Raw genomic sequence first — 15,706 nt, forward strand, 5'->3', positions numbered from 1 at the left:
CTGCTACTGATCCTGTTTATTGATCCACATAAGATGCCTCACAAAAAGTACATTGAAACATATACATTAATCCATCACAAAGATTATATATATGATAAGCAGGCCTTGTGTTCACTTAAGATATTCTACCAATATGGTATGCCAATAAACATGCCCTGTTAAAAGGCAAAAAGTACAAGAAATAAATATGTATAATCTTTTTGACGGAGAATCAGTAATGGGGAGTTACATCTATTCTTTTGTCATACTTTGGGGGAGACACCTTGAATTTAAATTAATTATTTTTGTGGTCTTAGTACTGTTAGGATTAGTATTATTGGGCTAATTGCCTACCTATTCGTGTACATTTCTTTTTTTAAAAAAAAAAACCAAAAACAAATGGAAGAGGCTGCAAAATTAAAAACCAAGCCTGGATCGTAAGATAAAATTACGTAATACTAAACCAACTTACTGTTACAAGGCCTAGATTGCTGCCTCCTCTTCCATGGCATGGCCATGACTTTAGAAGCTCTTATTTCTGTTTTAGGCCAAGCCAAGTAGATAACCTGATACTCTTTAGGTACTTTGGACTTCATCAGTCCTGGTTACTATGGTCAATGGCAAACGACTGCAGGAGCTGCAGTTCCAAGCGCCTAAGAAAAATCCCAAGAATTCCTACCATGATGTTGAGGCCTAGACAAATTGCAATTAATCTCAACTATCCTTAATATAAAAATACTTTAAATTATTAGTTTACAACATTGGCTCTTTTTGCTAACAATGACAGCAATAACAATTTAAGGTTTTATGCAGTGTTTTAAAGTTGGCCACTGTAAAACCTTAAATTGTTTTTCTAACTTTTCTTTTTTTTCCACATTTTTATCATAAGTGTAAGAAGAGAAAATATAAGGAAGTAAGTAGAAGGAATACTTGTGACCATTTCTCACATTATCTAGTTTCCTGTTTTGTCTGAATTTGGCCATCAATCAGTTAAAAATACATACTAACTGTTGCTGTCACTCTAGCTTAATGTAGAGGTTATTATCTGGTCTGAAAAAGTAAAACTAGCACTAGAATAGTTGTATCATTTTAAAGTATTTAATTTACAGATTAAACTGGATTATCTGAGAGCATCTGTAAACAAATATTGAACTTGTCAAATAATCATGAATAGGATTGTAATGATGAAAACCTGCCTGAGATACACATTTGACTTGCTTACTACTGTTTTAATTAACAATGTGCACACGCATGTTGCTATTTCTGTATAGAGGCACTTAGTAGAGTACTTCTGTTGTAAACAGTCCACGGAAGGTCTCTAAAGTAAAATATATGTAAATACCAAGTTGGTGTCCAGAGCAGTTTAATATACAAATCTTATTTTCTATAAGACACTATAATTTAGTACATTAGTTTCTAGTGCATTAACCAAATGAAAAAAATTATTTGAACAACTTTCATTCGCAATACTTATGTTGTATTTGTATATTGAAAGCACTCTAGGCCAGTGATGGTTAACCTTTTTGCCATCGCATGCCAGGAGGGGGGACGGTTGCGCATGTTCCCACACCCATAATTCTATGTGCCCTGCCCCTGTTCCCAGCACGCGATGGCATTGTAGGCCCATTTTTGCTGTCCCAGCCTTTCTAGGAGCCTGGAGAGGGTGAAAACTGCACTCCCCCACCCGGAGGCCAAAAATGGCCCATTTGCCAACTTCCGTTCCCTCCACAAGTTGGCAAATGGGCAGTTTCTGGCCTCCAGGGTGGGGAAGGCCGTTTCTAGCCTAGAAAGGCTCTGGAGGCTGGGGATAGCAAAAAACAGGTCCCACTGGAAGTTGGCAAATAGGCCATTTCCGGCCTCCAGGGGGAGAAGGCCATTTTCGCCCTCCCCAGACTCCTAGAAAGGCTCTGGAGGCTGGGAAGAGAAAAAAACGGGCCTTCCCAACAATCCCTCGAGGTCCTCCGGAGGCAGGAAATAGTTTGTTTCCCTACTTCTGGTGGGCCTAGAAGGCTCGAAAATCAGCTGCCCAGCACGTCCATGTGAGCCAGAGCCCACCAATGCCCACCAATATGGCTACATGTGCCACCTGTGTCATGCATGCCATAGGTTCGCCATCACAGCTCTAGACTGTGCAATAGGAAATGTATGCCTTTGGGCATATGTATGGAAGTACTTCTTTTAGCCTCTTTTCTGTTCTGGAGGAACTAACAAACATTTCAGCTGAAAACACTAATGCTATATCCTAAAACTGCAGCTGATTTATATAAACAGCTATTAGAAATTGGAAGAAAACCAGTGTGCGACTGTATTAGGCAGTGGATATAACACAGACCCATTCAAAATTGTAAGAATGTTTCCACTGACTTCAGTAGAATAATTATTGTTCCCAACACGCTTTCTGAGGAAATGCATAATACGAAAAGGATTTCTTAAACATATTAAAATTAAACATTGATTGTTATGTACTGCAAAAGTAACACACAACAAAATGTACATACAGCAATAATTTATTCTGTCATTTAGTTTTGTTGAGACTTCTTCACCTGTGCCTCATTAATAAAAGAGCAGCCATCTTACCTCAAATACCAGAATATACAACAAGTTACAGCATAGCAAAAATCCTACCTACTGTCAGTTAAAATCTAGTTCTGGTAAAATAATTTTGTTCAAGGTTTACACATACACAGATGTCCTTTTTTTCTTTTTTCTTTTTTGCAGAGCACAAAAACCAAAATGTATTCATCTCACTATAACTATCTATGCACATTATGTGACCACAGAAATGTTAATTATCATTTCAGAAAATGAACCTTCAGTTCTATCCATGCAGGAATAAAAAGGCTTGTTCAGCAGAAACCATATTACTGTGAATTTCACAGCCACATGATTAATTAAAAGGTTAGTGGCTTCACAAATACTAAGGTGGAGGTTTTTTTTGGCATAAATACCAATTTTTCCCTGAAGTTATTTAGCCATTTTGTAACTCTAGAAGTGAGTGATATATTAATAGAATTATTTATTTTAATCTGTTTTTCATCTTTCTAAATTCCCCCAACCCATCAAAACAATTATAAAGGTATGGGATGTTAATTAAATATATGTAAAATATACTGTACAAATATAATTATTTTAGCAATTTTATTGCTAAATTATCAATTGGGAATCCCTCAAATATTAGTGAAGACAAAGAATATTATATATGGCTTCCAGAACAAGAACCCTCTACAAGAATCAAACCTATTTACAAAAAAAAGAGGGGCTAACCACAATTTTGCTGCTTTATTTTTAAAAATTCACATAAATCAATACATTGTTAATTTTCCATTAAACAGAAGTCACCAGATAAGACCCTGAATGGCGCTTAGGACTTTGTGCACCATTCGAATCTGTACTTTCGGTTTTTGAGTCTCGTTTTTTTGTACTGTTATTTACTGGTGTTGGTATCTGCGATGGTCGAACAGAACTGTTATCTACACTACTTTTCCTGGGGCTTGGATTATAGTTAAAAGGCGTCACACGTGCTGCAACAGCACCACTTGGTGAGCTGTGTTTACTTGAGCTGCTAGAACTAAATGGTGTGCGCTCAGTCAGAGTGTTTTCACTAGTCTCTGGGGCAACTGTAGAGCTGCTTAGAACAATTTTAGTTTCAATTCCTTTCTTGTCTGGACCATCAGATTGGATAAATGAATTCAATCGGGTTTCTAAACCCATGGTGCGGATAGGGACATTTCCATTTCCGGTATTTTGTTTTCCATGAAGATCTTTTGAATCTTTGCCATTTATACTACTTTTCTCTGAACCACTGTCAATAATGGGGGGAGTATTTCCTGTTGGAGATTTTCCAGATCTTGGATTATTAATAGGACAGTCCTCAATCCTCACCCATACATCCTCTGTTTTAGACACCGCAGGGGCCATCTGATAAATTAAAGTTTTTGAATCAGCACCATTGGTGGGACTAGGTGAGATATTCTGAGGAGGACTTGTCATTATTTGAGGAATTTCATTTTCCTTTATTTTTCTCCAAGTCCCTTTGGTTGGTGCTTGATTTTCTTTACCTTGTTTGAGTCCAGAAAAAGAAGTTACATGTTGCTTTTCATCTTCACTTTTTGCCTTTTCACTAGATTCTGAAGAAGCTGAAAGAATTGAGGAAGAACTTCCTGTCCTTCGCCAAGTACTTACACGAGGAAGTGATGAAGAATGTTTACTGTGTTCACGCTTCCATGTTCCTGATCTGTTAATTGGCAATCTGGAGGGACTCTCAGAATGAGATCGAGTTATGTCATGCCGTTTTGTTGGCCTCCCATCATTGTATTCTAAAGATGGACTCAGGTTAGGAGGTAATTTTCTCCAACCACTGGCTTGGATGGCTGAGTGAGCAGATAAAGACATGTCAGGAAGTGATGGACTTAAAACTGGAGTCTGTGTCTGGGACTGGGTTGGAGAATCTGGTCTAGAAGGTGACAAAGATTCAAAGGAAACAGACTCTTCTAATTTCCTTCTTAAAGTAGGACTTGGGGTTTCTTTAATAAAAGTTGACTGACGTACTAAAACAGGTCTCTCTGATCGGTCAGATTCACTCCCACTTGATTTGGCTGATGACATTCTAGATAACTCAGTCTTTTTATTCGATCCACTGACATTAGAATTTTGATTTAATCCTTTTGAGGCAGATTCACTTCTAGGAATTCCACTAGTACTTTTAGGCAATCCTGTTTGTTTTGCTACAGTTTGCTGGTTCATTTGTCTGCCTGGTGATGTATATGCCATTCTTCCTGAACCTGACGACTTATTGGAAGCTGTACTTGGTGATGCTGTTCTTGGCAGCTGGGAAAGCTTATTGGGAGGACTTATGCCATTTCTACCTGGTGAAATTGAGTTTCTGCCAGGAGACTGCAGAGGCCTACTTAATGGTTGTTGTTGTGGTCTAGAAGGTGTAGAATCTCTAGAGCCTGATCTAGAAGATCCTTTACTTGAAATACCCTGTTGAGATGGCTGTCTAGATATAGGGCTTGGGTCAGATTTCACAGGTGGTTTGACAACTCTTGGAGAGCTAGTAGAACTTTGGCTTTCATTAGGACTTTTGGATGCTGTATTCTTTAGTTGTGGTCCTTTTTTAGAAACTGGACTTGTACTTGAAGAACTATTTCGAACTCCAGGAATATGAATCATTGTTCTTCCTCGGGAAATAGAGGGCATATTTGTTTGCAAGGGCTGTTTCAAATGACTTGTAAGTTCAGAATTAGAACGAGCTTTACCTGTAATCATGCTTTTATAAACTTTCTTTCCTCCTTTAATTCCTTTACTTTCAGAGTCATTTTTCTTATTTTCCAGTGTACTTTTCTCTCCTGGTTTAATAATTCTTGGACCCTTATTAGAAGTAAAAGGTTTTTCTTCTTGATCTGGTGTAAGATGAAATGGTGATCCTAAGGAAATTCCTGATTTTAATGAAAGGATTGAATCTGAATCTGATGAAGCTTGTCTAGATAGTGATGCTGCTGCAGCAGCTTGATGTAAACAGCTAACTATAGAATTTGCACCTTCTTGGATAGCTTTCCAGTCAAAGTTCTCTGAATCGGGTGAGAAACCATTCTCTGAATCAGGCCTTTGTATATCTTTCAAATCTAATGTGAGGTCTCCAGTGTTTCTAGAACTAAGTTTTTCACTATCCCCCTTTGACCGTGATGGCTTTTTCTTTTTAGGCATGGCTGAACTAATACATTCCTGCAAAAGATCATCTTCTGAATCAATACTAAGAGAACTAAGGGAACTGTTCCTTGAAAAGCATACAGGTGTATCTTCCACATGAAATGATTTAGGAGCATATCCAGAAACTGGTGCTCTAGTTGATTCTATGTGTTTCTCAGGTGGTTCTATTTGTTCTACAGGCTCATTTTCTTTGCTATTGTTATTTTCCTGATCAATATCACTGAGAGAACTGAGAGAGGAATTTCGAGAGAAACAAACAGGTGTATTTTCTATTGCAAAATTTTGTGTTTTTTCATCCGTAGCCGTAATGTCTTTGGCTGATGGAGAAAAAGAGGTCTGGTTTTGCCCCAAAGGTTTGGGTTGATTTCTTCCAGTTGAAGAGTGCTTTTGGGCAGCTTGTGGTGCAGTGACTGATTGCTGATTTGAAATATATTCTGTATTGGAGTTGGCTTCAATTTCATTGTTTTTCCCCTTTCTCAGTTCTGCCTTTTCTTTTGAAAGATCTACATCATCATCAAATTCCAAGGAACTCAAAGAGTCATTTCGAGAAAAACAATATGGGGTTCCTTCAATTGGAGTGTAGTGGTGGGGAGAATCAAATGCAAAGCTTCCTCTTGTACGCTCTTCATTATTTGGAAGTTTATCACTTGAATTATTTTCAAGAGTCTGCTTCTTTGTCTCTTTATTATCATTATTTCTTTCACTACTAAAATTATTTTTTGATTCTACATTTTTTCTTAAGCGTGCTCTGTACTCATTGCTTTGTGGCATAGGCTTTACTGGTGACGTTGGTTTCTTTTTCTCTATTTCTAGTTGATTTTTAGTATTTATTGAGGATGATGTAGATACCAGCTGGATCTGATCCATTATCTTTTTCACTCTGAAAGGTTTGTGACTTTTCCCCTTTGGCATAGCAGAATTAATACATTCTGCAAGAATATCATCACCTTCTTCTGTTTTGTCATCATTCAACCCAACAGTAGAGCTGCTTTTCCCCCTTTGAGCATCTTCTGTATTTCTTCCTTCTGTAGGAATTGTATCCCTCTTTTCAATTTCAGCGGATTCCATCCCTGAAACAGCAATCCCTGTACTGGTCAGTTCATTTGGAGGTGATTCTATTGTTAGATCACTCAGAGATGTAGCTGTTGAAAAATTTATTGGTGTTCCCTCAACACAATAAACACGTGGCATATCATCACCAGGGGTAAATGTAACATGCTTTTGGGAATGTAATCTGCTCTGAGAAGGAAGAAGTTTATATACAGGCAAATGACTTGGTTTTCTGGCTACAGGTGGAGGTATTTTAGAAGCAGTTACCTGCGAAGGCTTTTTGGCTTTACGTGAAGACTTAGTTGGCATAGCAGAAATAATACACTCCTCTAATATTTCAATATCATCTTCATCTGAATCATCTAGAATATCTTTCTCTATTTCAGTGGATTCTTTTGTATCTTTTTCTATGTTATCCTTTGTATCATTTGATTGTTCAAGTTCTGCTTCATTTACATGATCATTTTCATGCACAGGAGGCATTATTCTCAATTCTACATCTTTCTGTATAAATGGTTCATCGAGACTCAAAGCACTCAGACTTGATGAACAAGAAAATCCATCTGGTGTACTTTCTGTTGCAAAGTGTAACAAAGTGTCAGCATCTTGCATTACCTGCACCCTTTGAACAGCTGTATTTACAGTTGCTTGTCTTGGTCCAGATTCTCTCTTTTCAGTGTTGGATACTTTTGCCTTGGCTGCTTCTCTCTTTACTTGGGGAACTTGGGTAGGTGGCGGAGTTTTATTTCTGCTGGGTGGCATTGTCTGCCCAGGACTATCTGGAAGATCACTTGGGCTTATTATACCACTTATCATCCCACTACATGGCTCACTTTGAACAGAGCTAGCAATTGAACGGCTCTCAAAACTATCCAAGGAACTCACGGAGGTACATCTGCTAAACATGAGTGGAGTCTCCTGTACATAATGTTCTGGTGGGCTCTTGGGAGTCTGGGCACCACTTTTTGAAGGGGACTTGGCACCCGAAGAAAACTCAACAGCTTTATGTCTTGCTGAATCAGACGAAGATACAGTGGAAGTCTGAAGTCTATTTGATTTTGTTCTAAGATGCTGGGAAGCTAATGAGGTTTCATTAGTTGTTACTGTTGTTGACAGATTCCCACTGTTTTCTTTCATTCCAACTATCTTCAGAAAGTTATCAGTATCAGCTACCCGTGTGGAATGATCACGTCCTGTTTCATCTTCAGCTGATGATAAAGATGATAGAGAGCTACATCTTGAAAAACATATTGGTGTATCTTCTACACAGTAAGTCTGTATTGTTTCCTGGTTAATGGAAGGTGCTTTGCAGGATGTAGGCTTCTGAGTATGATTTGCCCTATTCTGAGCAGAATTTGGATGAAGTTGGTTGTGTTTTTTTGACGCAGCAGAAGATGGTGTGTTTCCACTGCTTGACGAAATATGTTCTGTTTTAGTACTCTGTACCGATGGAGTTTTTGAAAATGAAAAAGATGGTTTCTGTGCTGGAGGAACCTCCGTTGAATATCGAAGACTGTAATCAATTGGCTGATCCACATGGTGCGCCTCTTCATTGTATTTTATGCTGTAATTAGTTGGATGATCTTCTTCTTCATGCTGTTCCTCTTCAGAATAATGCTCACTATAATTTGTAGGCTTATCAGTCTCATAATCATCCACCTGACACAAGGACTGATTGACTTTGGGATTTATTCCATGATTACATCCTACTCTGTTTTGTTCTGAATTACTGGATTCTCTTGATCTGAAAGGAGATACACATTCTGGCTGTCCAAAAGGTGACTGATAACTTAGATGTTTATTATCACCACTCTCAGGATATACAGGATATGCTCCACTTTGACTCCTGGATTGCCTTTGCTCATTCTGCTTTATTTCTTCTTCTATTACATGCTTAGGTCTTGCCCATCTTTCATTCTGAGATGGGCTCTGCCTTCCAGAATTCAACTGTTCATCAGAATATTTCAAACTATAGTTTATTGGAGTATCCAGTTCTCCATCATTGTCATCCATATGATTAGCACTGTGTATTTTATGAGCTAAATCAGCAGGATACTGTCCATAACTGCAAAATTTACTTTCTTCATCTTCAGAATAAGATTCTATGGGTTTCATTTGTCCTCTTTTGCCATAACCATCACTGCTACTGACACTGTTTAAACTATCATTAGAAGCTCTTTTATACTCTACTTTTGAATATGGTACAGAACATGCCCTGTTCTCAGATTTTGGAAAGTTATAATTACCTGTGTGAGAGTGAGCAGTAGAAGTTCTTCTTAAAGCATTTCTGTCTTCTGACAAACTGTGAATTTCTGTTATAGATCCACTGCTTCTTTCATCTTGTGATATGTGCATACTTGCTGTTTCCTCCATTGCTTTTGAAATCTGAGTAGCAGCAGTAGAAATTTGCATTCCTATTCGTTTAGAAGAGTTGCCAGAATTTTCTGCTGTGGTATGGTAGCTGTTCAATCCCACTGCACGGTCCCTATCTAAACTCCGTTCTTTTTCAGAACGAGAATTTTCTGTATTTCCTCTGCTTGATGAGGAGGAGCCAGGCAATACTGTAGTATTTAAATATGGTGAAAGTACAGTCACATTTCCACTGTTAAAGTTTTCTGATCTGCACACTCCATCTTCATGGCGATTACCATCCAAAACATATTCACTGTAAAGATTCTGTTTATGTCTTTGCTTATTGCGGTGAGATGTTTTTGGACTTAAATTATCAATGTTGTCAAAAGTCTCAGATAATTGCTGAGCATCTAATTCTGCTTCCAGTGCTTTTTGCTTTCTGACATGAAGAGATGGCAAGCTTGAACCTGGAGACATAATATTAGCATCTTTATATTTTGCAGGTCTGTTTGCCATCAAATTTCTTAGAGCTGCAGCACTCCCCATGGCTATCATTTTGTGCTTTGAATGTATGAGATTTTTGAGCATACTGACTGCTCCCAAGTCCCATAACGCTTCCTGGTCCTTTGCATTCCGTGCAGACAGGTTCCACAAAGTTCCACATGCATTACTGACTATTGTCAAACTGTGAGACTTCAAATGATGTAAGAGGGTTTGCAAGCAGTTATTCTCTCTCAGTATTTGCCTGGAATTGAGATGTAAGCATAAAAATTATCACATTAATAACACGAAAAAGGTCAAATATAGCAACTTGTTATTTTTCATAAATAATATGGCTAGTAAGCTCTGAATAACAAATCCTCTTAAAGAATGAATCAAAAACATCAAGACAGTTCTATGGAAACAATAGTTTTCAACAGATCACTTACTATGGCTAATATTCTCTATGCCAAGAAGATAGCCATGTAAATATCCCTAATTATTACATGCAGCTATTATGCTGATAATGCCATTTCACTTAAATATTCTGCACATACAATAATTTTATTCTGGAAATACGAATCTAATACAGAAGGATGAAAAGGAAAGATGGCTACTCAGCTGGCTCTGTTGAAATAGCAGCTTCTCCTCTCCTTATAAGAGATTATGTTAAAATCTGACTCCAGAGTTTGCCCCCCCCACCCCAATCATTCATAAAACATCTTTGACTGAATGTATAACTAAATAATTCAATAAAATGGTATTCTCACCTATGGTCCTCATTTGTAGCAATCAAGCTAGACACATTACGAAGAATTCCCCCTCCACTTTCAATGATGGCTAAAGTATTTGTTTGGCTTCGGTAAGTCAGTGTGCCAACCAAAAAGGCAAGAGCACCATCCACTGCACATATATCAGCTTTATTCTCAGTGCAATGTGCTGATAGATTCCATAAGGCACTCAATACACTTTTCAGCGTAGATTCCTGCAGAAGAGTAAAACATTACATTAGATTTCTTAGCTGTATAAAAAACACTTTATTTCAATAGGAAATACCTTTTGCGGCCTGGCAACCTGGCTGGGGGCGGGGGGAAGAGAGGGGAACTGGGTTGCATGAGCGGTGGGCCAATGCACATGCGTGCACAGCTCAACTCATGCAAGTGGTGGGCCAAGGGGCATATGAATACACAGGCACTCAACTGCAAGTTGAGCTGTGCATGTGTGTTTGAGCCGGTCCACAGCCTGCTGGTGAATAGGTCATGGCCCAGTAGTGGGCCATGGCCCAGGGGTTGGGAACTGCATCTTAAAGTATGAGTGGATAAGTGGATTAGTAGATAACTTGGCCCTGCAGGATCAATAATTTTCCATGCCCCTCACAAGTACTTGGCAGGCATTCTCTTCCTCCTTTCCTTTTTGCTCAAAATCACTGCCCTGCCCATGGCAGCAACCATGTAGCAACTTTATCAGTGTATTGGTCTATGTCTGTATGTGAAACAGAATATGTGTCTTTATTTGAAGATGCAAGGAATTTGTGTATGTGTACTCATTTACTGTTATGTCATTGGAAATATACCATAGGCATTTTATTATTTGATAGTAATTCAGTGATAGCTTCTTCACTGTGACATGGGAAAAAACAAATAAATACATTTATGCATACATAAATGTAGATGTATATGTAGACATATTATAGCATAAAATAAAAATATTTCAAAGAATAAAAACTTCAAATTGTTAACATACCGTATATACTCGAGTATAAGCCGAGTTTTTCAGCACGTTTTTTGTGCTGAAAAACGTCCCCTCGGCTTATACTCGGGTCTATACGGTTTATACTCGAGTTTTTTTTTTTAAGCCCCTCGGCTTATACTCGAGTATATACGGCTTATACTCGAGTTTTTTTTTTTTCTTTTTTTCACATTTTACCGGACGGCGCGGGGAAGCCCTGCCAGTGCAGTGAGAGGGCGGGGCGGGGGAGCCGCCAGCCTTCTCAGCTGAGGGAGGGAGGGTTTCCCCAACCGGTAGGTGCCTCATTTCCCACCCTCGGCTTATACTCGAGTCCCCAGTTTACCCCAGTTTTTGGGGTAAAATTGGGGACCTCGGCTTATACTCGGATCGGCTTATATTCGAGTATATACGGTAATAAGCTTTATTAGAGAACACCTGTGGCCCAAAATCAAGGTACCGTATATACTCGAGTATAAGCCGATCCGAATATAAGCCGAGGCACCTAATTTTACCACAAAAACTGGGAAAAACTATTGACTCGAGTATGTTTAGGGTGGGAAATGAGGCAGCTACTGGACAATGTAAAAAATAAAGATAGAGCCAAGTAAAATAACATGAATATTTATTTGAACGAAAAACAATAAAAGTGCAAAAGGGGGAAGGAGGATTCCCAGCTTTAGAAAATTTAGAACTACGCCGCCTTTGGTATGACCTGAGCATAGCTCATAAAATTATCTGCTACAATGTACTTCCTATCAATGACTACTTCAGCTTCAACCACAACAATACACGAGAACACAATAGATTCAAACTTAAAGTGAACCTCCAATCTAGATTGCAGAAAATGTGACTTCAGTAACAGAGTTGTTAATGCCTGGAATGTGCTACCTGACTCTGTGGTCTCTTCCCAAAATCCCCAAAGCCTTAACCAAAGACTATCTAGTATTGACCTCACCCCATTCCTAAGAGGTCTGTAAGGCGTGCAGAAGAGCACCAGCGTGCCTACCGTCCCTGTCCTAATGTTCCCTTTAGTTGTATTCCTTTTATGTATTCAATTCATGCTTATATTTATATAATTATTTAATATGTATTTGACAAAATAAAATGAATGAATGAATGAATGAATAGAATAGAATAGAATAGAATTTTTATTGGCTAAGTGTGATTGGACACACAAGGAATGAATGAATGAATGAATGAGTGAGTGAGTTACTTCAACAACATTGTCTCACAGAAATTGACAATACAACTGCAAGCATGAAAATGAGTCCTCCTTTAGCTTCCAAGGGGACCAGGGTGCCTCTGAAGGTCAGTGCTCTAAGCACTAAGAACCCAGCACAAATCTAAGCCTGTATGCACACCAATAGTGAAAATACCCTGCACAGTGTCTCTTGGCAGAGAAGGTTAATTTTCATAGGCGTTGGGGTGGCTCTTTTTTTTGGCAGGGCAATAAGGGTCTCTAATATCATTAAACCCAAGTGTGAGGAAAAAGACAGCAGCTAAAATGTTAAGGCCAGTTGTGTGACCTTCTCCAATACAGTTGGCCTGGCTGTTTGCCAAAACTTAAAACACCCTCCCATCCCCCCTCCCTGCTAAAGCTTCTTTCTTAAAACAATTGTGGTCTTTGCCTTCATTGTGCCAATCGAGTTTAGAAGTGTGTGTGTGTGTGTGTGTGTGTGTGTGAGAGAGAGAGAGAGAGAGAGAGAGAGAGGGAGGGAGGGAGGGAGTGCAAAAGGGGGAAGGAGGATTCCCAGCTCTAAACAAAGGGAAATCCCGGAATGCCAGCGAAAGGCGGTGCTCACGTTCCTCCTCCCTTGCTCAAAAGCCCCAACATGATATTGGAATTGGATGCCATTATATACCTGCTGAGGGATAATTTGAATAACTTGAAAGATATAAAAGCTCTAAACATATTTGTTTAAAAATCTAAAATCTATACTTAAAATAAAATGAATATAAAGTAATAAAGTTCTTTAAAGTTGTAATTCACTTTGCTGCTGAAAAAGAAAAGAAGCTTAACACCTTAAATGGTATTTATTAACTGAAATATCATCAAATCAAATATATAATGAGGTATATTATAATGACCTTTGTTTTCAGAAAGAAGCATGATGGAAGTTTTTCAATAAAGGGGGAAATATAGAAAAAACTTAGTGTCATGCTCATATATCATCTTTACAGATGTTGTTAACACTATACTATGGCAGCATATGATGGTACAATGTTTCAATCAATTTCAGGATGAAAAACTCATCAATGAGGAGGAGGAGTATAATTTATTAACCTTGTATGATATCAGTTTCTCAAGGACTCTAGAAGGACCCGAGGAAGAAATCTCTGCCCCCTCCCCACTTTCCCTTTCCAACCCAGCCTTCCAAGGGGACCTTTGAGGGAGAAATCTCTGCCCCCTCCCCACTTTCCCTTTCCAAGGCAGCCTTCCAAGAGGACCTCTCGAAAAGAGCGAAAGCTTTCTCCTGGCCGTTTTACCACCACCACACACTCCACGCCCGGCCATCCTAGGCTGGGTTAGAAACAAGGAGGGGGAAGTTCAAGGACCACATCGATGGCACGAGCTCAGATTGCCGGCTGGGGATGATGGGCGCTGCAGTGCGATCTCGGGAGAGACTAGGGGGGAAGAAAGAATGACTGTTTCCCCACACCCTAGGATTGGGGAAAACATTGACCCCCTTAGTTGCGGGAGAAGGGTTGCGCTCAAAGCGGTCGCCCATCCATCAATCCATCCTTCCTTCCTTACTTCCATCCATCCATCCATCCTTTTTTTCCCCAGCGAGCGGTGCGTGTGTGTGACATGCAAGCAAGGCGTCTCACGGGCGTGTGTGTGTGTGTTTGTGGTGGGGTCTCGTCCCAGCCACCCACCCACTCGCTCCCTTTCCCTCTTGGGCGTGGGCTGTTCCCGTTCGCCTGGCCTCCGTCCTCCGATCTCCTGCGCTGGGAGGCGAGCAAGCGAGCCAGCGAACGGCCGGGCACCGCGGACTTTGGCAAGGAGGAAGGTGGGAGGCGGAGCTGCCGGCTGTGGGGGTTGAGGCGTGCAAGAGGAGTGGCGTGGAAAGGCCTTTTGTGTGTGTGTGCGTGTGTGTGCGCCTGTGTGCCCTAGGGAGGAAGCGGAGCTGCCGGCTGTGTGGGGGGGTTGAGGGCGGCACAAGAGGAGCGCGCCCCCCCCCCTCCCCCCCCGCCCGCCCCTCTTGCCCGCCCCTCAACCCCACCATCCCCCACCCTCTCCGCGCGTGAAGGTCACCTCCTCCCTCTTCCAGGCGGCGGCGGCGGCGGCGGCTCCGAGCGGAGCGCCACAGCCGGCAGCTCCGCTTCCCTCCCACCGGTCCCAGTCCAGCGAGCGGTGGCGACATGCCGGCGCCGCTCCGCTTTCACCGTTCGGCTGGACTGGGACCAGTGGGAGGAAGCGGAGCTGCCGGCTGTGGCGCTCGCTGAGCCGGAGCCGCCAGCCTTCTCGGCCGGCGCTTTCACCGTTGAAACCTCCTCCTCAGCCGAGAAGGCTGGCGGCTCCCCGCCCGCGCGCGGACCAAGCGGTCCCAATCCAGCGAGCGGTGGCGGGCGGCGGCGGGGAGCCGCCAGCCTTCTCGGCCGGCGCTTTCACCGTTCGGCTGGACTGGGACCAGTGGGAGGAAGCGGAGCTGCCGGCTGTGGCGCTCGCTGAGCCGGAGCCGAGCCGCCGCCGCCGCCTGGAAGAGGGAGGAGGTGACCTTCACGCTGGAGAGGGTGGGGATGGTGGGGTTGAGGCGTGCAAGAGGAGCGAGCGTGGAGGAAGAGGAGGAGGCGCGCCTCTTGCACGCCTCAACCCCCACACAGCCGGCAGCTCGCTTCCTCCCTAGGGCACACAGGCGCACACACACGCACACACACAAAAGGCCTTTCCACGCCACCTCTTGCACGCCTCAACCCCCACAGCCGGCAGCTCGCTTCCTCCCACCTTCCTCCTGCCAAAGTCCGTGGTGCCCGGTTGCCGCTGGCTCGCCGCCGCCTCCCAGCGCAGGAGATCGGAGGACGGAGGCCAGGGCGAACGGGAACACTGCACCACCAGGGCTTCCCCGCGCCAATGCACAGCCCGCCAAGTTTGCGCCGTCCGCCCACCAGACACGGGAATGGGGGCCGGCCTGGGGGCGACAAATCCCGCGAGACCTCGGCGGGCCCGCTCCCCGTCCCTCCCATGGGAGTCCGTTCGGTACCCCCTCCTGTGCGGGGTTCCCGAAGACGTAGACTCGAGTATAAGCCGAGGGGACGTTTTTCAGCACAAAAAACGTGCTGAAAAACTCTGCTTATACTCGAGTATATACGGTACTTATTTTGGTAGTTACTTCCTATCAGCTTTTGTAACAATTTAAATATAAGCATATTTATCAATATCATTTACTAGATGGAAATTACTCTATAA

The 15,706-nt window shown here is 41.8% G+C and overlaps 1 protein-coding gene across 8 annotated transcripts in view; it reads right to left on the reverse strand.

The window, feature by feature from the left end:
- Nucleotides 1–362: 362 nt before the first annotated feature.
- Nucleotides 363–15,706, reverse strand: part of APC (APC regulator of WNT signaling pathway) — a 92,269-nt gene continuing 76,925 nt past the window's right edge. For all 8 annotated transcript variants that reach the window (XM_058166559.1, XM_058166562.1, XM_058166560.1 and 5 more), the window contains 2 exons: nucleotides 10,341–10,555; nucleotides 363–9,835 (listed from right to left, as the gene is read on the reverse strand). In XM_058166559.1, the coding sequence (XP_058022542.1) occupies nucleotides 3,304–9,835; nucleotides 10,341–10,555 (6,747 nt within the window). In that variant the 3' untranslated portion in view covers nucleotides 363–3,303. The remainder of the gene's footprint in view (nucleotides 9,836–10,340; nucleotides 10,556–15,706) is intronic.

This window comes from Ahaetulla prasina, chromosome 2 (genome assembly GCF_028640845.1).
Source record: "Ahaetulla prasina isolate Xishuangbanna chromosome 2, ASM2864084v1, whole genome shotgun sequence".
NCBI lineage: Eukaryota > Metazoa > Chordata > Lepidosauria > Squamata > Colubridae > Ahaetulla > Ahaetulla prasina.